The sequence below is a fragment of the Globicephala melas genome, chromosome 15 (assembly GCF_963455315.2).
Source record: "Globicephala melas chromosome 15, mGloMel1.2, whole genome shotgun sequence".
Taxonomy (NCBI): Eukaryota; Metazoa; Chordata; class Mammalia; order Artiodactyla; family Delphinidae; genus Globicephala; species Globicephala melas.
In genome coordinates, this window is record NC_083328.1 from 40,587,766 (window position 1) to 40,615,083 (window position 27,318).

Here is a 27,318-nt window from a genome sequence, read left to right on the forward strand (position 1 = left end):
CTCACTGGGAAACCCAGGGTTCAAATTCAACTTACCTTCATTGTGCAAAACAACATCAAAGTCTACTTGGAAAGCAGAATTTTCAAAGAGAAATTAGAAGGGCCTGGCCTGGTAGAGTGGGAGTAATTGCTGTTGGATGGGTGTTGCTGCAGCTGTAGCTCACTGAGAGCTACAACCTGGTGGAAAATGCCCTAAAAATCTAAGCATAGCTCCTGTATGGTCAATCGAAAAGACAGTCAGTGTCTTCAACCCCATCTTGCAGTCTTACGTGAGTCTTTAAATTTTTAAAGATTTACTTAGTATTTAACCAATAGTGAAAGCCATAAATCTGTGATTATCCTGACACCCTGCCTTTGAATCCCACCTCCAATCGGGCACTGATTTCACTTCCTAAAGGTCGCCCTGGTCCCAGCTCCCAACACCACCTTGCTTTGCTTACAATAGCCTCCCAACAGACCCTCCTCCAACGAAGCCCCTCAAATCAACCCGCAGGAGACACCAACTGTGTCAGAGCTTTACTACAGCCTACAAAGCCTCCACCCTGACCTCCTGCTTAATGCTCCGGAAATACATTTCATGCAGTTTCTGGAACCAAGCACCAGGAAGAACCTTTGCCAACCCCCACCCCCCACCGTTCTCCAGCCCTGGGTGGACCATACACCCTGCTGTGTTGCCATGGTAGCCAGACTGTGACTGGCTCCTCCTCCAGCTGTCAACCCCCTTTCTCAGATTGTATACACGCCACTTCAAAGTATGCATTTCAAAGTCGGGTGCATTTCTGCTCAGCTGGCAGGAAAGGACCAGCTCAGGGGCTCAGTTCTTACCCCATCATCAGCTTGGACCTTTCTTCTCTTCTTGACTTTCTCTGGCATGAGTTGGTCTACTCTCTCCTTATCTGATACTGTTCCAAATTCATCTTCAAAGCTTCGCCAAGATTCCAGCAACATAAGTCTCTCTTCCTTTTCTTCACAGTTCCGCATGGTTTTGTTAGCCTCTTCATAAATTTGTCTGCATTTAGCCAAACTTCCTTCCTTCCCTGAGGACAACTCAAACTGTGCAAAACTGATCCATACCTTAAAAAATATTATTAAAGAACCAAATTAACCATGTCACCCAGAAAACAATGTAATAATAAAGCTAATTTCTTGTTAGTGACATCTGAGCATAGTAACGTGTTCATCTCTAGTATTTCAATACAACAGACTGACTAGATGCTTCTATATAGGAATGGTGAAGCAGTCTGCTTCTACATCCAATTAGGTGTCTGAAATAGTCTCAAAATCCTGAAGTTTAATTTTTTATTCAACCCTACGATATCCAAGTTATTTACACGCAGTATAAATATTGACCTGGTATAAGCTTAACATTCCAAAGTCCTCTGAGACTCACAAGCTCTCTGTAAAAGTAAGGAAATCATATAAAATAAATATATTAAAAAATCCCACACACTTAAAATATAGAAATACACTATTTCTTCTGGACTGCTGATTCAAGCAAAATTAAAGATAACCCACAATGCACAGGATACCTTGACATGTTGTGTCCGTTGAAGCAATCGTCGGTAAAGATTTCGTGTTCTTTCAGTTTCTTCCTGCTCAATTTCAAAATCAATATATGATTTCCAAAGCACCTAAGAAAGATAACCTCATAGGTCAGTCTTGACATTTAAGAAGCAACATGCCCCTATCCAAAGTACAGCCTAACTAGCATTCTAACCTAGGAAATCTAGGAACCTAGAACTTTCATGACCAATTAAGGAACAGACTGTATGTGGATACAAGAAATAATACTGGTGTTTACAGACTGGCCAAAATTTGGCTAAGTGTCTACATTATGAGAAAAAAGACCTTGGGTTCACTTTTGGATTCTCTTCTAGACTTATCAAAAGAGCAGGGTAACTTGCCAAACCTCCCAGGCACTGTCATGAGGCTGCCACAAACCACGGACTTGCGGGGAGAAAACAGGCCTAGATCAGCCAGTGCATACCGTTTTTGTCTCCACTCTAAGTTCCCTGATATGCCTGAGTCCAACTCAACAAGCATCCAGGGCACAGCTGCCCACCCGCCTGGCACAGCCCGTCAGGGCACAGGGACCAGGAAGATGTGGCCCAGACGCCTGGAGGCCGCAGTCTGTGGAGCGGCTGAGGCCAAGTGATGGGACCAGTGACACATAGAGCCCTGCCCAGTGCAGTCAGCAGGGCCTGGTGAACCGCTCAGTGCAGGGTCACACCAGAGCGAGAGTCACTGAGCGAGCTCAGTGGTTCCTGAGAGGTTCACGCTGTCCTAGCTGTTGTCTGGTGCCACCTCGCGGCTCAAGCTTAGATCCTGACGGGATGATTTCAGGCCCTGTGGCCAGCCAGGCCAGCCTGGACAGGGGCAGTGGTACCTCCAGGAACATCCTGGTTTAGTGAGAGCCTAATCCAGGCAAAACTGCACCAGAGGGATCCGGGGCTGTGCAGTCTCAACCTTTACCTCCCTTGTTCTCCAGGTGGCCTTGACTGCGCTGCCCTGGCTCATCCTCTTTAGCCTTCTGTTAAGAGAAAGGGAGGAGGGCTTCCCTGGTGGCACAGTGGTTGGGAGTCTGCCTCCCGATGCAGGGGACGCGGGTTCGTGCCCCGGTCCAGGAGGATCCCACATGCCGCGGAGCGGCTGGGCCCGTGAGCCGTGACCGCTGAGCCTGCACGTTCGGAGCCTGTGCTCCGCAACGGGAGAGGCCACAGCAGTGAGAGGCCCGCGTACCGCCAAAAAAAAAAAAAAAAAAAATCCACGAAAAAGAGAAAGGGAGGAAGATTCCACCCATAAGATCCCAATTCATCCTGGCGTCACAGTGGGGCTGTGTTGTGCTGTGCTACCCGACTAGAGAGGGCTGCTTCCCCCGCCTTCCTGTCTCCAAAACAGGAAGTCCTAATCTGAGTGAAAAAGACTATAGGTGAGATGGTCTTTATACTCTAAGAGGCACACATATTCACAAGGTCATCTGAGGTAACACTGGGCAAGCGTCTAAGATAAAGCCATAGTCACCCCGCGGGCCTCACCTCCGGCATGTCCAAGCGTGGCTGACTGATGGCTAACTCGTAGATGGCCCGGGCTCTCTCGATATCGCCAAGGATTGTCTCTAATTCTGCAAATTTAATCCAAGAGGTACAATTTTCAGGCCCAAATTCCAGGAACTTTTCATAAAGCTTCCGGCATCTGTCAAATTCTCGAAGCTGTAGCTCCAGTTCTATGTAACCTTTAAATAACTTGTTCTTCGGACACTTGCCTATGGAAGTTCCCTGGAAAAAAAGATAACCGACCGCTGTGATGTCTGAGTGGGTCTGACTTGTGCAGACATCCTCAGCCTGGCCTAGAAGCTGTTCTCTGCTGAGCAACAGCCTTGGCACATCAACACGGCGCACCACCCTCTCCCTCTGCAGTAACGCACTGCTCAAACTGGCTCGACCGAGACCAAAGGAAACCCTCCAATTCACTCAGCTGTCAAGTCGGCCTGTTTTGCAAGAGATATAGTGTTCCAGAACTGTTCGGAAAACTATTTTGAATTTCACCTGGTTTCTCAGGATGTCCTAGTGAATGCGGATGTCAGATGGACAACACCTCCCATGAGTAAAAGGATAATCAAGGGACGAACCCTGCTGCCCACAGCCAGGGTGAGAGTAGCTTACCAGAAGGATAGCTGCATCTGATCCTATTAAGAAATTTTAGAACACTTGTTAAGAGGAAGGTGCACTTAATACACCAAAAATCTTGTACAGGATCAGAATACTAAAGAGCTAAGATCCGATGTCTCTAGCCGGAGGAAAGATCTGAAACATCTCTAACTGTCCAATGTTGACACAGAATAACTTAAGCATCATCACCCAATCTTTCTTCAAAGGCCATGCTTTCGAACAAGTCTCAGGTTATAAAGGCACAGTATTTCTGCTGCCTTCTCAAGAGGAATCACATAACCTGTAAGCATTAAGATTTTAATTTCCTTCTCGAAGGACTTAATGATGCATCTTGAGCCTTTCTTTACTCACCAAAGCTCTTCTGGCAAATGGTAAATTTTTCTGTCTTATTTCAAACTGTGCATACAGTAACCACATTTTGGCAAATGTGAACTAGAAAACAAAAGCGCAAAAACTCACATAAGTTAAATTTAAATTAACAAGGGCCACAGACGAACTTCCCTAAAGCTACAGAGCTAGGACAGATGTATCTTTTCATTTATAAGCTAAGAAGACAATATTTGACAGAAATTAGGAACAGTAATCTAGGCACTTCACTATAACGCAGGGCTCTGCAGCCCCTACTGAGAGGCAGCTTGGTTTGTGGGTGTGCTGTAATCAGGCAGAACATGGCCCTCTATTCTAGAAGGCAACTCGGTCAACACCTGTGTCTCTCATGCTGGGAAATACACAGAGATCATGTGTCAACCATCCCCAGAACACGCGTGTTCCCTGCGCCTGCAGACGACCACACAGGTGCCAGCAGCCGGTTGGCTGTCCCCTCTCATGCTGAGCTCAGTCTCTTCTGATTACCATCCTCCTGGAATTTTTCCATTAGCATATATATCAGTCATTGGTCACTTAACACAGGCTGCCTGCTCAACTAGACTGTAAGCTGTTTTCAGAGGCAAAGAGTATATCTTATTCTTATTTATGTTTTCCACAGAGCCTAGCACAGGGAAGAGCCAATCAATAAATATGATTTCACTGAATTATTTCACAAGCAACAGATGCAGGAGTTTGATGTGTCTGGAACAGAACATTTAGAGCAAACATACCTTTTTATGAGGAATGAGTTCCAAAGAGGCTTGGTAAACTTGTCTTGTCCTCTCCGGATCCTGCATTAGGATAAGAAATTTGCACAAAATATTTACGTCTATTACTAATACTAATTTTACTATTACTAATATATACCCCTAACATTGAATATGTTCCTACAAGTTATTTTCAAACCCTGATTGCATTTATGATCAAAATTGAACTGCCTCTGGCCATCAAACTTTGATCACAGAATCACCCACAATACAGCCCTCAAACTCTTTCGCCTGACAGCAGAAACAAAGATGTTCTACAGTCTCGGATCAGCAGCAGAAAGTTAACATTTTCCTATTAACTTACACACAACCAATTTCTGAAAATTTGCTAAAAGTAAGAATGTGCAATCCAGCTGTGATCCCTCTTCATGAGAAAACCCAGGAAACTATAGATAATGAAACTAAGGGCTAGTTCATTGTTCCCTTTCAAGTTCCAAGTAATAATCTTGTTGCATCTCAAGGTTTAAAAAAAAATACAGCAAAACTAAAAACCACCTCACCTATGTCCACTACAGGTGTAGAGTTTAAAACGTGGCAGAGGGGACTTCCCTGGTGGCATAGTGGTTAAGAACCCGCCTGCCAACGCAGGGGACGTGGGTTTGATCCCTGGTCCAGGAAGATCCCACATGCTGCAGAGCAACTAAGCCCGTGCACCACAACTACTGAGCCTGCGTACCTAGAGCCCACGAGCCACAACTACTGAAGCCCGTGTACCGCAACTACTGAGCCCACGAGCCACAACTACTGAAGCCCATGCACCTAGAGCCCATGCTCCACAACAACAGAAGCCACCGCAATGAGAAGCCCGTGCACTGCAACGAAGAGTAGCCCCCGCTCCCTGCAACTAGAGAAAACCCATGTGCAGCAACGAAGACCCAACGCAGCCAAAAAAACCCCAAAAAACAAACAACCTTATAAAATGTGGTATCAGTTCCCAGCCGCGCCAGCAGGGCCAACGCGCAGGGGGAGGAGCCCGCCCCCAGCCACCCCAGGACTAGGCTCTGCACCTTCGCCTCCAGCTCCTCGTAGAGGGCGTAGTTGATCCACAGGTAGATGTAGCGCTTCCAGTGCCTCTTCTCCTGCACAGGCGGCACGTTGGCGATGGCTCGCTCGTAGACTTCCCGCACCGTCTCTGCCTCTGCGTCGCTTTCAACCAAGCGCAAGTAATCGAACCATGCATCGTAGTTGTGCGGGTTAGCCTAGAAAGATAAGGTTAATAATTAGAAAACAAACCCAGAGCTGCACCTGCGGGACTATGTGAGGTGAAAGAAGGCAGCAGACTGACTTTCTGTACTCTAGCAACTTTTTTCTAGACTTTACAGGCTATTTCATTTAAAAATACCATTCTTGAGGTTCTATAATAGAAAAGGAAAAGGACTATAGAAGACAGACTATTAGCCAGAGGTTCCCCCAGCAAAGCCCCTTTTATCTACAACAGCTTATTTTTTTGGACTATACCAATTTTTCATTTTTTTTCAAGAAGGTGTAAGTGGAAAAATGACTTAGAGACAAATACATAAAGATCAATAACAACTGATGTTTTTTCCTTTTTTGTTTTTTTTAATGCAGCAGCAAATGGTAATCAGAGTAGACCCCTGCTCTGGTGGTGCCCTGGATGCCTCTCCTCCACAGAGGTGAAGGGTGCCAGCTCCCCGTCTTCCCACCCTGGCAGCCACCGCACTTGGCTGAGTAAAGACCCCTGATTGAGGGTCTGGGGCACATGAGTGGGTGACGTGGAGATGAAGCACACTGCGAACTGGTTTCTGGAAGTAGTATCCATTGGTGGGTCAGTCATCCCTGGCCAGACTGAAATGTGACTGTCTCATCTCCTGCTCCAGGACTTTCTGCAACTGCCCTGATTCCCGCCCATTATCCAAGCCTGCTCCTCCAGCTTCCTATTGATTCTGTAAACCTCCCAGTATCTATAGCTATGAAAATAGACATCTATTTTTTTATGTGTCTTTGTTTATATATGTGACTCCATAGCACTATGCCTAGATTTAAAATTACGATGGAATTATACCATGCTCACAACTGCAAACCTGCCTTTTCAATTAATAGCAATATGTCTTGAATATTATCTTGCTGACCCTATTTAACACCAGACTTAGTCCTTTGTTTGGAGATATCTTAATTAATTTGGCCAAGCAGAAGTATTTTAAAATACAGAGCAGAGCAGTAAAGGAAAACACTACTACCTTTGAATTCAAATCAAAATAGTACCTTACAGACAGAGATGAGAATGGAACCCTAACTACAATATGTCTTTTGTTCAAGCAATTAAGCCAAAAGGTAATGTATAAAAATGGGTTTTTTCGATCAATCTCTGATTCTTCCATCTTCTTTAAAAAATGAGCTCAAATGGATTTCAGATTGCTTTTGCTCAAGTTCTTTGTGTATAATCAGCAACCAACAAAGTGACTTCCAACATGCGAGTGGCAGAGCAAATCCAAGCGCTGTCTGCTTGCCTTTTCTACCAGCCCCGTTTACCTCCCCATCTGGAATGCCAATTTACTGCACACACAGGACGGAGAGCGATGCTGTGGCCCAGGACTAGCCAGCAGGTCCCTGCCAGCATAACCACTCACCGCCAGTGCTCACCTTCACCTCCTCCTCGTACTGGAACCTCCGTTTGCTCACGATGATGTCTTCAATGCCCCGCCTGTCACCAAACTTCTTCTCAAAGATGGTGTAATTTTTAAAGAGTTCCTGGGCTTCCTGCTTTGAAATTCGATCCAGGGCGTACTTATAGATCACTCGTACCCTCTCAAACTGAAAGCAGACAGGATGATTATCTTCCAGAACACAGTATTCTCATTCTAGCCACAACTTGAAAAGTAATTATGACATAAAACATTACTTGTAAGTTAGATTATGAGGCCTCAAAATGCCCGAAGTACGACTTTTCTTCTCCCTTTTGTTGAGGTACTTTTAGCCAGGATGGACTGACACTCTCCTCTGAGCCCCACATTTAACAGTGTACCTAACGCTGCCAGCTGGATGTCGTCCATGCATCTCAGACTCACCCAAGCTCGCTCCTCCCACCCAGCTGGGTCGTTGTCAGACTCCCCGTCCTGGGCAGTCACACCCACCACCCTGATCACACACCTGCTCTGTCAGGGGCCTCCCCAACTCCTCTCTCCTGCATTCCTCACACTGGCTGCTTCCACAGCCCTGCCCTTTCTACCTCCTCAACACAGCCCTTCACTTCTCCCCAGGCCTCTGCCGACCCACCTCCATTTCTCCCTTGACCATGTGAAAAGCGCCCCCATGCCCACTCTGCTGCCCTCTTCCCAATACACTCTGCATGAACCAGCCAGAGGCTCCCCTCACAGCACAGACGACATCCGACCACTTCCTGCTTAAGACCCTCCACACTTCCCACCGGCCTGAGGACAGAATCTGAACTCACCTCTGGGACCTGTGCAAGACCCTGCATTCAGATCCCAGCCAACCCCTCCCCATCCTGTATTATCTGAGCTACATTTCAGGATTATTTTCCATACATACTATGGGAGAAAATAACTGACTTCTCGTGGGACAATCTCTGTTTCCATTTCATATTCTGTTCTCTGTACTGAGGGCTCTGGGGCTTTTTGTTTCCCAGGTTCATTACCTGTAAAGCCCTTTAATCAGAGTATCAAATGACTCTCAGTTTACAGATAATATTCTCATTTAGGTTTAAAGACTTAATTTTGAAGCAGAGCACAACAAAATTAAGACAGTTATAATATAATCCATAATCACTCACTCCCAATCTGCAGCTTAGCCAGATATATGCTGTTTTCCTTGAGAAATCACGTTTTCATATCTTGAAAGCATTTTCTCCAAGAATAAGTGAATAAGAAAATGTAAATGAACTCAATGTGCACAAAAAGTAATCTTTTCTAAGCTGTTTTGCAACATAATCAAGTTCCTTTAAGTTTACTTACTTCTTTCTGATTTTCCTCAAATTTGGCAAAGGCAACATAAAGGTGTTCATCCATATGTTCATCCCCAAAGAATTCGACAGCTCTCTCATACACCTTCCGCGCATGGGCAAAGTAACCATGCTTTTCTTCAAAGCGGGCGTACTTGATCCAGTTCTTCACATCAGGATGCACAAGAACAAGTGAGCGGGATTAAAGACAAACCAGGCAGAACAACGTGGCTTAAAAAACAAAAACCCAAACCCAAACCCAGAACCTCAACACCACACACTATGGGTGGCTACAGGGGTGATAACACATGTACGAAGGTGGAGACCCACTAACCTGTGACCACCCAAGAGGCCGTGTCTTGTTTGTGTGGCCTCCTCCAACTCTTATTCAGTATTTCAGGAGTGGTACAAACAGGAGTTTGGAGCCACGAAAAAGCTGAAGCCTATGACTAGGCACGTGATCTGGACAAGTCATTAATCTTATCTAAGCCTCAGTTTTATCATCTATAAATAGAGGAAAATAATACCAACCAACCTCATTTGATGATTGCCAACTTTAAATGAAAAAAATGTGTGTAAAGCTCTTAGCAATTTCAGGCCAAAAGAATGTGCTCAACAAATGGCACTTTTTGTAGTATCTGCTCAATAACATTAATATTTGAATTACTGATTAAGCAAAAAAACATGTGGGAGGAGTCAAGATAGCTGAATAGGAGTACATGGAGCTCACCTCACCCCACAAATACATTAAGAATACATCTACAAATGGAACAGTTCTCACAGAGCACCTGCTGAACACTTGCAGAAGACCTCAGACACCTGAAAGGGCAAGAAAGATCCCTGCGTAACCAGGTAGGACAAAAGAAACAAAAAGAAGAGGAAGGGGGATGGGACCTGCGCCCCTTTGGGGGAGCTTAAGGAGTGGGGAGGCTCCCGCACCCAGGGAAGCCCCATCCCTGGTGGGGAGATCAGCTGGGACAGAAGGGGAGCTTCAGGGGCTTGCAGAAGAGCACAGCAACTGGTCTGTGGCAGGCAGGACAGAGTGTGACCTACACAGATGGTCCCTGCCTCAGCCCTGCACACCCCAACCTGAGATGTGTGTCTGCCGGTGCAGAAGGGGCTGGGTGCTGGAACATGGCGTTGGAGAGCAGATCTGGGGAGAAGACTGCCGTTGGCTGCACAGAGACAGCCTGGAGGGACAGGAGTGTGGAGCTCCGGCAACCAGGAACGTTTGTGGAGGAAGCTGGGGCTGCCATTGCAGCCTCCTTCTCCACGTACCAGGCCCTGCCTCCACATGCACTGGGAGGGACTCCCACGTGGGTGGGCTTGAACACCCCAATTCCTGGCCCAGCCCCCTCTGACCTGAACCCAAGGAGGAACAGGCCAGGACACATATTGTTTTTTTTTTTTTTTTTTTTTTTTTTGCGGTATGCAGTCCTCTCACTGTTGTAGCCTCTCCCGTTGCGGAGCACAGGCTCTGGACATGCAGGCCCAGCGGCCATGGCTCACGGACCCAGCTGCTCTGCAGCATGTGGGATCCTCCCGGACCGGGCCATGAACCCGTGTTTGCTGCATTGGCAGGCGGACTCTCAACCACTGCGCCACCAGGGAAGCCCCCAAGACACATATTAATCAAAGTGATAAAAATTAAATACAAAGAAAAAATATCAAAGCAACAAGGGAAAAGCAACAAATAACATACAAGAGAATCCCCATGAGGTTATCAGCTGATTTTTCAGCTGAAACTGTAGGCCAGAATGGCGTGGCACCATATATTTAAAGTGATGAAAGGGAAAAACGTACAACCGAGAATACTCTACCCAGCAAGGCTCTCATTCAGATTCAATGGAGAAATCAAAAGATTTACAGACAAGCGAAAGCTAAGAGAATTCAGCACCACCAAACCAGCTTTACAACAAATGCTAAAGGTACTTCTTTAGGTGGAAAAGAAAAGGCCACGACTAGAAACAAGAAATGGGAAAGCTCACTGGTAAAGGCAAACATAAAGTAAAGGCAGGAAATTATCCACACACGTTATCAAAACCAGCAACCGTGAGAAGAGGAGAATACAAATGCAGGAAATGGGAAGTGCACCTGAAATTAAGAGACGAACAACTTAAAACAACCTTGTGTATATATACACATAGACTGCTATATCAGAACCTCATGGAACCTGCAAACCAAAAAACTACAATAGATACACACACACACACACAAAAGCAATCCAAACACAACACTAAAGACAGTCATCAAATCACAAGACAAGAGAACAAAAGAGGAAGGGAAGGAAAAAAACCTACAAAAACAAATCCAAAACAATTAAGGAAATGGCAACAAGGACATACATATCGATAACTACCTTAAATGTAAATGGATTAAATGCTCCAATCAAAGGACACAGACTGGCTAAATGGATACAAAAACAAGACCCATATATATGCTGTCTACAAGAGACCCACTTCAGATCTAGGGACACAGACTGAAAGTGAGGGGATGGAAAAAGGTATTCCATGCAAATGGAAATCAAAGCTGGAGTAGCAATACTCATATCAGACAAAACAGCCTTTAAAATAAAGACTTTTACAAAAGACAAGGAAGGACACTACATAATGATCAAGGGATCAATTCAAGAAGATGTAACAATTGTAAATATAGATGCACCCAACATAGGAGCACCTCGATACATAAGGCAAATGCTAACAGCCATAAAAGGGGAAATCGACAGTAACACAATAATAGTGGGGGACTTCAACACCCCACTTTCATCAACGGACAGATCATCCAGACAGAAAATCAATCAGGAAACACAGGCCTTTAAATGACACATTAGACCAGATAGACCTAATTGATATTTACAGAACATTCCATTCGAAAGCAGCAGAATACACTTTCTTCAAGTGCATATGGAACATTCTCCAGGATAGATCACATATTGGGCCACAAGTCAAGCCTCGGTAAATTTAAGAAAATTGAGATCATATCAAGCATCTTTTCTAACCACAACGCTGTGAGATTAGAAATCAATTACAGGAAAAAAACTAAAAAACACAAACACTTGGAAGCTGAACAATATGTTACTAAACAACCAAGGGATCACTGAAGAACTCAAAGAGGAAATCATAAAATACCTAGAAACAAATGACAACAAAAACACAACAGTCCAAAACCTACTGGATGCAGCAAAAGCAGTTCTAAGAGGGAAGTTTACAGCAATACAATCTTACATCAGAAAACAAGAAAAATCTCAAGTAAACAACCTAACCTTACACCTAAAGCAACAAGAGAAAGAAGAACAACAAAAACCCCAAAGTTAGTAGAAGGAAAGTAATCATCAAATTCAGGGCAGAAATAAATGAAATAGAAAAAAACAATAGGAAAAAAAAATCAATGAAAAGCTGGTTCTTTGAAAAGATAAACAAAACTGATAAACCTTTAGCCAGACTCATCAAGAATAAAAAGGGAGATGCCTCAAATCAATAAAATTAGAAATGAAAAAGGAGAAGGTACAACTGACACCACAGAAAAACCAAGGATCATAAGGGACTACTAAAGCAACCATACGCCAATAAAATGGACAACCTAGAAGAAATGGACAAATTCTTAGAAAGATACAACCTTCCAAGACTGAACCAGGAACAAATAGAAAACATGAACCGACCAATCTCAAGTACTGAAGTTGAAACTGTGATTAAAAACTTCCAACAAACGAAAGTCCAGGACTAGATGGCTTCACAGGTGAATTCTATTGAACACTTAGAGAAGCGTTAACACCGATTCTTCTGAAACTTTTCCAAAAAATTGCAGAGGAAGGAATACTCCCAAGTTCATTCTACAAGGCCACCATCATCCCAATACCAAAACCAGTAAAAGGTACCACAAAAAAGAAAATTACAGGTCAATATCACTAATGAACAGATGCAAAAATCCTCAACAAAATACTAGCAAACCTAATCAAACAATACATTAAAAGGATCATACACCATGATCAAGTGGGATTTATCCAAGGGATGCAAGGATGCTTCAATATCTGCAAATCAATCAGTGTGATACACCATGTTAACTGAAGAATAAAAACCATATGATCATCTCAATAGATGCAGAAAAAGCTTTTGACAAAATTCAACACCCATTTATGATAAAAACTCTCCAAAAAGTGGGCACAGAGGGGACATACCTCAACATAATAAAGGCCATATATGACAAACCCACAGCTAACATCATACTCAATGGTGAAAAACTGAAAGCATTTCCTCTAAGATCAGGAACAAGGCAAGGATGTCCACTGTCACCACTTTTATTCAACATAGTTTTGGAAGTCCTAGGCATGGCAATCAGAGAATAAAAATAAAAGGAATCCAAGTTGGAGAGAAAGTAACTGTCACTGTTTGCAGACGACATGATATTATACTTAGAAAATCCCAAAGATACTACCAGAAAACTACTAGAGCTCAATCTGGTAAAGCTGAAGGATCCAAAATACACAGAAATCTCTTGCATTCCTATACACTAACAACGAACGATCAGAAAGAGAAATTAAGGAAACAGTCCCATTTACCATCACATCAAAAAGAATAAAATACCTGGGAGTAAACCTATTATGTAAGAAGGCAAAACACTTGTACTTAGAAAACTATAAAATGCTAATGAAAGAAATCAAAGACAACACAAACAGATGGAAAGATATAACATGTTCTTGGATTGGAAGAATCAGCATTGTCAAAATTACTACACTACCCAAGGCAACCTAGAGATTCAATGCAATCCCTATCAATGGCATTTTTCACAGAACTAAAAGAAAAAAAGTTTTAATCTGTATGGAAACACAAAAGACCCCAAACAGCCAAGGCAATCTTGAGGAAAAAAAACAGAGTTGGAGGAATTAGGCTCCCTGGCTTCAGACTACACTACAAAGCTACAGTCATCAAAACAGTATGGTATTGGCACAAAAACAGAAATATAGATCTAAAGAACAGGATAGAAAGCTCAGCGATAAACCCACACACCTATGGTCAACTAATCTATGACAAAAGAGGCCAGAATATAAAATGGAGCAAAGATAACCTCTTTAATAAGGGGTGCTGAGAAAACTGGACAGTTACTTGTAAAAGAATGAAATTAGAACACTCCCTAACACCATATATAAAAATAAGCTCAAAATACATTAAAGAACTAAATGTAAAGCCAGATACTCTGAGAGGAAAACAGGCAGAACACTGACATAAATCACAGCAACATCTTTTTGGTTCCACCTCCTAGAATAATGAAATTAAAAACAAAAATAAATGGGACCTAATTAAACTTAAAAGCCCTTGCACATCAAAGGAAACCATAAACAAAATGAAAAGATAACCCACAGAATGGGAGAAAATATTTGCAAATGAAGCAACCAACAAGTGATTAATCTCCAAAATATACAAATAGCTCATGCAGCTCTATATCAAAAAAACAAACAACCCAATCAACAAATGGTCAGAAGATCTAAACAGACATTTCTCCAAAGAGGACAGAGAGATGGTCAAAATGCACTTGAAAAGATGCTCAACATCACTAATTATTAGAGAAATGCACATCAAAACTTCCAACTTCCAAAACCAATGAGGTATCACCTCACACCAGTCAGAATGGTCATCATCAAAATGTCTACAAACAGGGCTTCCCTGGTGGCGCAGTGGTTGAGAGTCCGCCTGCTGATGCAGGGGACACGGGTTCGTGCCCCGGTCCGGGAAGATCCCACATGCTGCGGAGCGGCCGGGCCCGTGAGCCACAGCCGCTGAGCCTGTGCATCTAGAGCCTGTGCCGCAACGGGAGAGACCACAACAGTGAGAGGCCCGTGTACCACACACACACAAAAAAAGTCTACAAATAATAAATGCTGGAGAGGGTGTGGAGAAAAGGGAACTCTCTTGCACTGTTGGTGGGAATGTAAATTGATACAGCCACTATGGACAACAGTATGGAGGTTCCTTAAAAAACTAAAAATAGAACTACCATACGACCCAGCAATCCCACTACTGGGCACATACCCTGAGAAAACCATAATTCAAAGAGTCATGTACCACAATGTTCACTGCAGCACCATTTACAATAGCCAGGACATGGAAGCAACCTAAGTGTCCATTGACAGATGAACAGATAAAGAAGACGTGGCACATATATACAATGGAATATTACTCAGCCATAAAAGAATCTAAAGTGAGTTATTTGTAGTGAGGTGGATGGACCTAGAGTCTGTTATACAGACTGAAGTAAGTCAGAAAGAGAAAAACAAATAACATATGCTAACACATATATATGGAATTTAAAAAAAAAAAGGTTCTGATGAACCTAGGGGTAGGACAGGAATAAAGACGTAGACATAGAGAATGGCATAGAGAATGGACTTGAGGACACGGGGAGAGGGGAAGGGTAAGCTGGGACGAAGTGAGAGAGTGGCATGGACATATATACACTACCAAATGTAAAACAGGTAGCTAGTGGGAAGCACCCGCATAGCATGGGGAGATCAGCTCGGTGCTTTGTGACCACCTAGAGGGGTGGGATAGGGAGGGTGGGAGGGAGTTGCAAGAGGGAGGGGATATGGGAATATATGTATACGTATAGCTGATTCACTTTGTGATACAGCAGAAACTAACACACCACTGTAAAGCAATTATACTCCAATAAAGATGTTTGAAAAAAAACACAAACTACATATAGAACTACCATATGATCCAGCAATCTGAGCATACATCTGCAGAAAACTGTAATTTGAAACGATACATGCATCCCATGTTCATTGTAGCAGCATTTACAATAGTGAAGACATGGAAACAACCTAAATGTCCATTTACAAAGGAATGGATAAATGAGATATTGTACATATATACAATGGAATACTACTCAGCCATAAAAAAGAACGAAATAATGCCATGTGCAGTAACATAGATAAATCTAGAAATTATCTTACTAAGTGAAGTAAGTCAGGCAGAGAAAGACAAATATATATCACTTATATGTGGAATTTAATTTAAAAAATGATACAAATGAACTTTTTTGCAGAGAGAAACAGACTCATCGATCTTGAAATCAAACTTATGGTTACCAAAGGGGAAATGTCAGGGGAAGTGATCGATTGGGAGATTGGGATTAACATATACACACTACTATATATAAGATAGATAACAGGGACCTACTGTATAGCACAGGGAACTCTACTCAATGTTCTGTGGTAACCTATATGGGAAAAGAATCTGAAAAAGAATGGATACATATATATGTATAACTGATTCACTTTGCTGTACATGTGAAACTAACACAACACTGTAAATCAACTATACTCCAATAAAAATTTAAGGAAAAAAAAAAAGGAAGTTCCCTAGCAGTCCAGTGGTTAGGACTTGGCGCTTTCACTGCCATGGTCCAGGTTCAATCCCTGGTCAGACAACTAAGATTCTGCAAGGTTCGTGGCGCAGACAAAAAAAAAAAATCTTAAAAAAAAAGAAAGGAAGAAAGAAAAAAACATGTCACAAAAGGAAAACTTCTAACCAGAGCCAAAAGAGAAAGTTCTGAATTACCATTTACTTCTTCACAGGACGTATGTATTTTTAATCTACCTTCCGTGAAGAAATCGTTAATTACTTAAGTAGTAATACATTCAAATAGGGCAACGATGTAAAGAGTGCAGGCTCTAAAGCGGCTACTGGGTTCAAATCCCATCTGCATCACTACCCGAGAGACCCTCTCCTGCCTGTTTCCTCATCTGTAGAATGAAGCAATTTCCTGAGTCACAGGGCTATGGTGGGAATTAAAGGACAATATCTTTAAAGTGCTTAGAGTAATGCATGGCACAAAGCAGTCACTATAAATGCTGTTGTTAAACTAGTAATATCAAAATGAGTAGTCATAATTAAGATGTTAAAATTGCATAATAAAGTTGAGTCTTGTATCTCGCAGTAGTTATGTTCTATGAAGTCATTCTGCCTAGCAAATACCAAATCACTGCTCCTAGGGGAAATACACACACACAAATATATACACACACACACATCTCACACAGATTGTGATTTTAAATCCTAAAAACAACCAATGTTGGTAGATTCTATTTTCTTTATTTTATGAAAGAGAAAACAAGTCTCAGAAGTGTTAAGTGACTTGCCTGAGGCTGCCCACTAACTGGTGCCAGAGAAAGGATTCAGCCCCATGCAGCTGGCCCCAGAGCTGAAGTGTCTCTCTCTCTCCCCTGTACCGCCCCCCCCATCCCTTGCCCCAGTCATCCTTGCAGGACAGCAGAGACAGAAGGCAGATGACTGTCTTGTTTGTCCTCAACTGGGACCATGTGCCTTGGGTGATTCAAAGTTTTCATCACTCTGGGCTTGTCTGCAACTGACTGCCAAAGTACCACAAATACTGATTTTGGGTTTACAAATAAACTTTAGCAAGTAAGAGAATTCACAAGTACAAGAACAGTGAAAAAGTAGAATCAACTATTTCAAGTTCCTCAGAGTGCTTTCCCGTGTTACCATCTCCTGTTCACAGTCAGCCCACAGCGGGAACTTTTACCTTCCTTTTAAAGATGAGGACACCAGGGCTCCAAGGAGTTACCCGATGCATTGAGGTCACATGGCTAGTAAATGGTAACCCTCTAGATCGACTCCAGTACCAGTGCTAATGACCAACATACACCCCAGAACAAACCAGGACCCAATGCAGCGGCCAGGGCCTTAGGATGTCACCTTCCACAAGGAACCACAGTGTTAATGCCAAAGTATAAACAGACCAAAGTCTCACCGGAAAAGATTCAATTATCCAGATCACAAACTTTTTTTCTGACCAACCTGTGTCCCTAGAAAATATAAATGAAGTCTATGCAGCAGATATTGACTTCTAGGCCAACATCAATGACCACATGTCTCAACCAGACCACAGCCCCATGGGAGTGCAGCACCTGGGAAAAGGGCACCACGCAGACCCGTCCAAAGGATATAGCGTTCATAAATGGTGCGGGCCCGATCCACCTCTTTGTATCTCAGCTCGAAGTTGATGTAGGAGTGCCAGGCCTGCTCCTCTGGCTGCCACTCCATCCAGCGCTCGAACACCTGCCGGGCACCCGCCATGTTCCCCAGCATCTCCTCCATGTACGTGTACTTGTACCTTTAACAAAATCATCCCAAATTATCTGTCATGGTCAAAATGACTTAGGGAAAAAAACAGTCTCTGGCAATTTCTAGCTCTAACTTTGTTAAACATGAAGAAGATTTAGGGCTTTATCTTCCCTAAAGGTTAAGTCAAACATGTTTTCTTATTAAAATGTAAATCTGAAAAGGATCAACCATTGGAAAAAAGGATTTTTCTCCTCAAAAGTTGCTTAGTTTGACAAGATGATTTTTATGCATAAAAGATTACAACCAAAATTTGTTTTGATTACACAGCTATTATACATTGAGATAACTTAGCAGACTAAAGGACATTAAAAAGTACTGATAGTATGTTTAAAGAAAAAATAAGATGTAAGATTAAATATATATACGATTACAACTATAAATAAAATAAATACACAAAAATGTGGATATTTGTAGTCTACAAAAAGCCATTTCAATAGATCAGAAACTTACCAGAACTGATTGACGCGAGGCAGAGTCGTTATGGCCCGGTCCCAGATATTTCGGGCATGGTTGACCTGGCGATTCTTCATTTCCATTTCTGCATATTTCAGCCAGAGTGTAATATTTCGATAGTCCACATCCAAAGCACGTTCGTATATGGATCGAGCCCTAGAGAAGCAAGATTTGGAGGGTATCAGAAACAGTACACGCAACACACATGGCAAGCATTTGAAACCGTCTGCAGTGCTCTGCTATTCTGTCAGGTGTTTACCATGAGCCACGTTCTGGGCATAAAAAGGTGAAAAGATCTGATGTTCTCAGGAACCTTAACAAGACTCAGAGAAAGACTGACATGCGTGTGTAATTGCAACGCAATGTGACAAATGTTATAGTCAAGGTCTGCACAAGGAAGTAGAGGGGAAAGAAATGAAAACGTCTGGTGGAAAATGCCAGGCAGTAGGTAAGAACTTGGGAAAAGTTCCAGAGGCCAAGGTGAGTAGGGAGGATGCTCAGTGCGGGCAGAGAGAACAGCCAGATGTCAGGTTGAGGAGGCAAGATGTGTCCAGGGAGCGACAGGTGCTCGGACCCAGCCAGAGCAGGGGTCATGCTGGGAGAACACAGAAAAGGGAACAACAGGAAGGCTCAGGCTGTGATGTCATCTTTTTGGCCACTGGTTTTCAGTGGAATAATTTTTATTTAAAAAAAAAAAAATCCCAATATGGAGACAGCAGATGGAACTGCACTTCTCTGGCTATAAAGTGTGTGCCCATGGCAAGACCCACCTTGGAGAGCCTCCACTGCTCCCCCCAGGACTGTTCCACCACAGTGGCCCTCACGCCCCTCAAAGGAACCCTAGGGTCCCATGGAACAGACTTTGAAAACTACTACCAGAGACACACGCTTTTACTCGTGCTTTAACTTTTTCTGTTTTAGTATCTGGTAATTTATGAATTTTTATTTATACAATTACATGCTCAGTGATTTTTACCTTTGAATCTCCTTTAGACTCTCTTCCCATTGTGCATATTTTATCCAGTTACTAATCACAGTCCTGTTTTTTCTTATGTTATCTTCAAAAGTCTGGCAAAAGGCAAAAAGGGTCAAATTAAAGGGAAAATAACTAAAAATGATATCGTCTTTTGTCTATTGATCTTTGTACTAAGAAGTTTATTCATTTTGCTCTTATTTAAGAGAAATTACATCCTGGAAGCCTCAAGAAATAAGAAACCTACTAAAGAAGGTTATGGTCACAAGTATTTCCTTAAAGTCTTACATGCAAACAGAGAGAAAAACTTCAGATAAAAAGAATTATTAGTAGAATTGTTGATATTTTCTCTTATTGCTCATGACAACTAACTGGTACTTTAATATACTCTACACTTTTCCTAATAAGAAAACGTTTTTACCTATTTAAGTCCTCTCAATGTCTCAGAATTTCATACACAGCTCATTGAGGATAACTAATAAGTAGATACAGTAAGATTAGCAGTTTAAAATGATCCCACATCCTAGGGTGAGAAGGTTGGATCAGATTCCCCAAGTCTTCTCGCGGCTCTATCCCAGGTGTTACCTCTTAACACACAAGGCGGTACAGACAGAAGAACATAATGCAATCTGGCTAATTCCACCCCTCCTCCAGCTGTCTGTTGTTCTGCCTGTTAAACTTCCACTCATCTTTGTTTCAGCACCAAACATTCTGTCTCTGATGGATTTAATTTCTTTAAGACAGACAACTCATGGCATATTTCATAGAGCTCAGCACAATGCAATCACCTGGTAACCAGAAGTTATACTATTCATGTGGCTAGAAACACTCACCTCTTCTTAGCTTCTAGTCTCTCTAACCAGTGAGGAACTTTTCAAACTCTGACCTATAAATTCTTAACAACATCAACGGACTAAAAGATATCACATGGACCCACCTTCCTCTTCCTTAGTTTGTAATCATTTAACTCTTCTTCATCTGTGATCTTCTGTTGAGGGGGAGGTGGAAGAAGCTCAAGTTCTCTTTCCTTAGCTTCTCTTAGCAGTTGCTCTGCAGTTATCTGCACCTCAGCTGGGGCTTTGTTTTTCACCTTTTAAGACAGGAAACATTTCTATTTTTAGCAAGTGCTCTTCACAACAAGGTTTAAGAAACAAATGAACATATCTTTGGATGTGAACTTTATAAACATTACTACAAGATGCCCTCTTTGCATGACATGCTCCCATTTCTCTATGAAACAAGGTAAAAAAAGTATTTTCTATCTTATGCAGGTTATCTGTTACAAAGCCATAGGTAAAAGCCTCAAGAGACAAGATAGCAAAACCAGCAAGTTTTCCCTTTTAGAATAGTGTAATAATAAACTTGGAGGCTGCCTTGGTAAAATTCTCACAAAAGGTTTTATCAAGATGTGTGCCATTTCTTATCTGGCATTTCAACCTCTATTTATAGAAGTTTTCAACTTCTGCCCCAGGTGGATAACTGCGTTTGACTTTTCATGGCATTTCAAAGACATATTCAGTAAGTTCCCATCATTAGACTGTAAGCTTCTTGAGGTCTCAGAGCTGTGCTGTCCAACACAGCAGCCATGAATCACATTTGGTGAGTCCAAACTAGGCTGCAAGTGTAAAACACACACGGGATATTGAAGACTTAATATGAAAAAGAGAATAAACTACCTAATTAAACTTTTTATATTCCTTACATGTTGGAATGACACTATCTTGGCTACACCAGCTAAATATAATATATAAATTAAAATTCACGTCACCTGTTTTAACATAGCTATGAGAAAACGTACAATTACCTATGTGGCTCGTGTTATATTTCTATGGGACCCATGGAGCCCAACAGAAGTTTATGGAACTGAATTATAAGAAATATTAAGTATTTAATGCCATGTGTAGAATGATGCTAATGAAAATGACGATGGCTCATACCTAATGAGTATTAACTACCAGAAGCTGTGCTATGTGCTTTCTACGCATTATCTCAGGGGGTCATCTACATGGGTATGTAAAGGACAGGCTCCAGAAACAGAGTGGAGGGAGAGTAGCTGTAAATGCTTTAGAACAAAGCCTGTCACATATATTAAGCACTCGCTAAGTATTAGACGCCGACGGAAATATCAGCGCGTTTCAGATATTTTGTTTAATTGCTTAAATTATGCCAACACACAGCTCTTCTCATCTACTCTCATTCCCTCCACTCTCAGCTGGGTAACTCCTATTCCGCCTTCAAGGGTCAGCTTAACTATCTCTTCCTCAGCAAAGTTTACGCTGGAAACCCCTCACAAGCCCAGATGCCACGGCATATTCCACTCGGCCTCAGTAGCCTTTGCAAGGTTGCAATTTTACACTTAAGGTATCTTACTGGAGGGCTGCTCGTCGCCCGCCCTCGTTGGAGCTCCCCAGCGCCTAGCGCTTACCCGGCTCAGCTGGTCTGTATTGAAGGACCCCACTCCTTCCCTCGCAAAACACCTCCCCACACTACGGCCCCGCGGACACTGGTGTGTCTCCCCGCCCCCCGCCCCCCACCGGCTGGCCCTTCCCTCCCGCTCCCCCGCGGTCCCGCACGGGGTGGCCCGGCTCCCGGGACCACACGCCTCCCGCCCCGGGAACCACTCAGGCGGGGACCAAACCCTCTTCTAGGCCTCCTTCCACGAAGCCCCGCGCCGCCGCCTACCTTGGCCACTTTGGGGATCCTCTGCTTCCCGGCCGCGGTGGAGGCCGCCATGGCTGCAACAGCCGACTCAGGCGACCCCTAGACCCCAAAAATGGGCCCAGGGTACTCGCCCGCACCGCAAAGCTTTCCAACAAGCTGGATCCCGGAACGGGAAGCGGAAATAGCTGGAGTGACCTTTGACCTCCCTCTCGCGCCGTGACGGAGGCAACGTCGTTTCTGTGGTAACCGGGCTGCGCGTCCTACTCGGAGCCGCGGTTGGAGCACGGCGTCTGGAGTTGCAGGTGAGGTGGGGAGTGCTGGCTGCCCGGCAGGGAGGTGGGTAGGTTCCGGGGCGTCCGGGGCGCATTCCCAGGTCGCCTCAGGGACTGGGATGACCGTGCGAGGACGGGTGGCTCTGTGGAGCCGCGGCACCGGGCAAGGGGACAGGAACCAGGCTCCGGTCCGGACGCTCGAGGGCGGGGGAAGAGAGGCAGGCCAGAGCGCGAGCTGCTGCGCTCCTCGGCGGCTTGGCGGCTCGGCAGCCCGGCGCCGCGGTGCATTCTAGGCTTTGTAGTCCCTGAGGTCTACTCCCACTTGGTTTCTGGACAGTTGTGACCCAATAATTAACTCTAAGGCTTGTAACTAAAAGCAACTGAAGGTATTTTAAGGCCAGATACTAGAAAAAAGTGAAAATAAGTCATCAGAGTACTAGTAAATAAGCCAGCCTTGTGATCAGATAAGCAGATATTTAAAGTTTCTGTGACTGTCTTAATTTCGTCAATTCTCTTATCCCCAGTGTCCTTAACTATACGACAAAAATAATATCTATTTCACCAGGTTTAAAGAGAAAATCTATGTAAAGTGCCCAGTAAATGTTAGCTGGTATAGTTCTTGACCTGTCTTCAGAAACAGAAAAATTAATTATGTGCACGCAAATGGCTAAGAGAATTTTTAAATAATAGACTTTATTTTTATAGAGCAGTTTTAGGTTCACAGAAAAATTGAATGAAAGGTACAGAAAATTCCTATTTCTCCCGACCCTTCCAACCCCCCCACTATCAATAGTAGTACATTTGTCACATTCCTTGGACCCACATTGACACATCGCACATCATCATCACCCAGTGTTCATAGTTAACAGAGGGTTCACTCGTGGTGTTGAACAGTGTATGGGATTTGACAAATAATACATTGCCATGTATCCATCATAATAGAATGGTAAAGAATAGCTTCACTGCCCTAAAAATCCTTGTGCTCCACCTATTCATCCCTCCCTCCCCTTTTGCTTCTGCAACCACTGACTTTTTGTCTTCAATGAGTCTTTTTCAGAATGTCATATCATTAGAATTATATAGTGTGTAACCTTTTCAGATTGGCTTCTTTCACTTAGTAATATGCATTTAAGATTCCTCCATGTCTTTTCATGGCTTGATGGCTCATTGGTAATTTTTGACAGTTACAAGTCACTTATTTATATATTTATGTACATAGAACTATCACATCTACCTCTGCTTTCAAAATAATAGTGCTTTCAAAAAAATTTTTATGCTGATTTCTCAAACGGAAGTCATTCGTAACTGATATAAAAACATTTGCCATAGCTCTGTACCACCGTATTATTATTTAAACATTTTAAAGTTATCTCATTTTTCAAATCTTGGATAAATTGAATGAGATTTTATATAACTGCGATAAAGAGAAGTAAATAAATACATAGCTATTAGAATAAAAAGGTATTTCCCTTGAGTTCCCTTAAATTTGTAACTCAACGCAATTGATTTGACAAAGTTTAATCATCTGTAGCTGCCTCTAAAAGATTCAAACACCTTAGAATGTTTTATTTCTGATTGCTTTCCTTCCATCTCACAAATTTTTAATTGTCTGGTAATTCAATTCAGCTATTGTTTTTAGAGCAAAATTTATCATCATTATTACTTTTTTTTTTTCTGGCCATCAGTGCTTATTTAGATACACATGCATGTTTACTAGTCTCTCCCCAGCGTTTCATCTGTATTCCGCTCCTTTCTGAGTTTAATTTTCTTCTTCCTGAGATACATCTTTTACTCGTCCTTTCAACTGGGTTCTTTGAATGGTAATTTCTCTCAGTCTTTGTAGTAATTGTCTTATTTCACTTTCATTTTTGAATGATCATTCAGGTAGGTATAGAATTCTAGGTTAATGGTTATTTTTACCTCTGTATTTTTAAAATACTGTTCTGGTGGTCGGGAAATGATAGCCCATAGGCCAAATTCAGCACATTATCTATTTTTTGTGTGGCCCATGAGCTAAGAATTTTTTTAAAACATTTTTAAACAATTGAAAAAAACCCAAAAGAATATTTCAGGATACACTCACTATTATAAAAGTCAAATTTCAGTGTCCATAAAGTAAAATTTTATTGGAATACAGTCATCATGAAATTTGTGCAAGAATATATCTAAACAACATCAAAAGGCCAAATGATATAATACTGTGTTCTGAAAGAAAACCATACACACTGTATAATTCCATTTATAGGGTATTCAAAAAGTGGCCAAGGGCATCTGTGTGATAGAAGTCAGAATGGTGCTTACCTTGGGATGGGACAGCCTTCCAGGGCACTGGGAACGCTCCACGCTGCTCTTTTTATTTTTTTAATATTTATTTATTTATTTTTGACTGTGTTGGGTCGTCGTTGCTGCGCGCGGGCTTTCTCTAGTTGCGGTGAGCGGGGGCTACTCTTTGTTGCAGTTTGTGGGCTTCTTATTGCAGTGGCTTCTCTTGTTGCAGAGCACGGGCTCCAGGCACGTGGGCTCAGTAGTTGTGGCACACGGGCTCAGTAGTTTTGGCTCGCGGGCTCTAGAGCGCAGGCTCAGTAGTTGTGGCGCACTGGCTTAGTTGCTCCATGGAATGTGGGTTCTTCCCGGACCAGGGCTCGAACCTGTGTCCCCTGCATTGGCAGGTGGATTCTTAACCAGTGTGCCACCAGGGAAGTCCCCACACTGCTCTTAGAGTCAGTGCAATGGCGGAAATGAACTTCCCAATGGCTAAAATAAGATGTTTTTCCTTAGGCAAAAAGAAGAGAGGAAACAGAAAGGAAGGGAGGGAGAGATGGAGGTAGGAAAGGAGGAAAGGAAACAGAGAGGGAGGGAGAGACACACACATTGAGGCCTCGAGACATCGAGAGAGAGAGATTGAGCTCATTTGCTGCCTGCTGTTCTGTCAGCAGCATCCCCACCGTGTCTCTCTGAACATGAGACTCTCCACCATTGCTGTCATTAGAGATTCTCCTCAGATTGGCTGTGGGAAAGGCTGAGTTCTACAAAGAAAGCAGGTACTGTATCCTGGAGCTTCCCAGAGACTTTCATGGGCATAGCGGCCCCTGCAGAAGGCCTTTGCAAGCAGTGCCTCTTACACTTATTTGACCACAGTACTCTTTTCCCTTCAAAATACCTCTCAGGACTGCTGCCCCTCAGGGCTCCAGTTTGGGGAGCTCTGTATGGACCATGGGCGGCAACTGTTTTTCCCCTGTAACTCCTGACCATGTGCCATGGCAGCTGATTAAATATGAAGAGCCTGAATCAGTAAATAATTCCTTGCAATGTTCTTCAGTCCTATTGTTTGAATATTTTAAAGCAGCTTTGTGGGAAACAAAGAATACAGTTGCAGACATTTCTAGACAGGCCAGTCCTCAGAAACATCATTCTCCTGGAGAGACACATGTCAACTGGTTTTTGGGGACAGTCGTCACAGCCTACCCCCAGGGGAGATGCGTCCCACCAGCCACGCTCACTCTGACCACACGGAAATTGGAGGAATGTCCTGTTTCGTAAGTACTGAAGCCAGACTGGCTTGTCATCTCAGGCTAACTGTGCGCTGTTTTTCTCTCTTTCGGGGACAGGATCAAAAATGTCAGTACTCACTTCTCCAAGAGGAAAGGTGGAGGTGGTTCACTGCCGAAGAACAGAGTCACAGGATATTTATTGCATCAAAAACCTCATTAGAAAATTTACCCAGAAGCTGTTTGGGAGTCTTAATATCATCTCTCTTCTGTAAGTACATAGCAAAGGGGCTCCACTCCTTTGTCCTTGTGGGGCTTGGTGAGGAAAGGGCAGCAGGAAAATCTGCCCTATTGAGCGGGAGATCTCTGGGAACAACCATCGCTAAGTCCTGTAACAACATGTAAATTGAAAAGACTTCTCATGACTTCTGGATTCAGGCAAACTAGGGTTCAAATCTAAACTGCCCCACCCACTAGTAGAGTCACTTAGCTACCCGTTTTGAGAATTTATTTTCTTTCAGACGCTGTGCTTTGCCAACATCGTCTTGTTTAACTCTGAGGTAGCCACTGTCATGCCCATTTTACAGATGAGAGAGTGGAGGCTCGCCCAAGGTCCAGCAGTTAGTAAGTGACAAAGCCTGGATGTGCTCTTAGCCACTCCTGTTGAAATGTTCTTCTAATCTTCAAAATATGCCTAGGTTTTTTTTTTAAATCTTTTTTCTCCCTGTTTTGTTTTTTTTGGACACCAGAATATGAATATCCTATATGCTGTTCCTCATTATTTTTATTGAAAATGATAAGGGAGAGCACAGTGTTTTGGATTTCATAAAGCTTCAGGTTAAATACAATTGAAATGTTTAAACTAGGCCAGCCTAAGACATTAAAATTTGCAATTTCTGATCACCACACTGATGAATGTAACGTAAATTTGGCACAGTTTTGTTGGAGAACAATATGTGTATAAAAATCTTTAAAAATATGTATAACAATGAAATGATTTCATTTTTTTTTGACATTATGGTGAATTAAACACCTTAATGATGTCCTCTGGTTGGAAACATGTTGATACATACACACACACACACACACACACATGTATGGACTGTGCAGAGAACATTGTCAAAATGAAATCAGAAACTTCAGGACAATAGCAGGAACCCACACCACTTTCTCCTTGAGGATTTTTGCTGCATTCTAGAAACCTCACAGTTTTGTTTTGACAGGTTCACAAAGAACAGAAGATAAATACTCCATCCACTTAAGGAGGGAAGTATTAGATTTCTTTGTATAAAACTGTGCAGTTCTTTGTAAGGATGAAGGAGACAAACCCACTGCATAAAAGTAAGGAAACTAGCCTGTTTCAACCTCAGCATGAATGAAGGGGGATAAATCCTTCCCCAAGAATTCATAAGCACGTGTTGATTCAAAGTCTGTGTTAATTATCTGCATGGTCCCCAAAAGCTTCAAAACTTCCCAAGTAATGAATGCATTTTTAGACCACCTAAACTAGTTTCATAGACTGAATAAAGTAGAGGAAGTGGAGAATTTGATTAAAAGTGGTTGCACGTTAGTAGTGTGTCCAGGAGACCCACTGAAATAAGTACAGCTCAGG

The 27,318-nt window shown here is 42.8% G+C and overlaps 2 protein-coding genes across 3 annotated transcripts in view; one reads left to right on the forward strand and one right to left on the reverse strand.

The window, feature by feature from the left end:
- The window catches only part of CRNKL1 (crooked neck pre-mRNA splicing factor 1), a 30,685-nt gene extending 8,572 nt beyond the window's left edge, over positions 1-22,113 (reverse strand). For both annotated transcript variants that reach the window (XR_009559085.1, XM_030872464.2), the window contains exons 1-13: positions 21,968-22,113; positions 20,223-20,375; positions 19,289-19,380; positions 18,310-18,468; positions 17,682-17,848; positions 8,733-8,911; positions 7,402-7,572; positions 5,808-5,999; positions 4,765-4,824; positions 4,019-4,099; positions 3,035-3,274; positions 1,529-1,630; positions 825-1,073 (exon numbers count right to left, since the gene is read on the reverse strand). Coding sequence is in view for 1 of the 2 variants with exons in the window: in XM_030872464.2 (XP_030728324.1) it covers positions 825-1,073; positions 1,529-1,630; positions 3,035-3,274; positions 4,019-4,099; positions 4,765-4,824; positions 5,808-5,999; positions 7,402-7,572; positions 8,733-8,911; positions 17,682-17,848; positions 18,310-18,468; positions 19,289-19,380; positions 20,223-20,375; positions 21,968-22,018 (1,896 nt within the window). In the remaining variant the exon portion in view is untranslated. The remainder of the gene's footprint in view (positions 1-824; positions 1,074-1,528; positions 1,631-3,034; positions 3,275-4,018; positions 4,100-4,764; positions 4,825-5,807; positions 6,000-7,401; positions 7,573-8,732; positions 8,912-17,681; positions 17,849-18,309; positions 18,469-19,288; positions 19,381-20,222; positions 20,376-21,967) is intronic.
- A 102-nt stretch (positions 22,114-22,215) lies between these two features.
- Positions 22,216-27,318, forward strand: part of CFAP61 (cilia and flagella associated protein 61) — a 256,224-nt gene continuing 251,121 nt past the window's right edge. The window contains exons 1-2 of the mRNA XM_060285108.1: positions 22,216-22,248; positions 25,827-25,977. Coding sequence (XP_060141091.1) covers positions 25,835-25,977 — 143 coding nt within the window. The 5' untranslated portion in view covers positions 22,216-22,248; positions 25,827-25,834. The remainder of the gene's footprint in view (positions 22,249-25,826; positions 25,978-27,318) is intronic.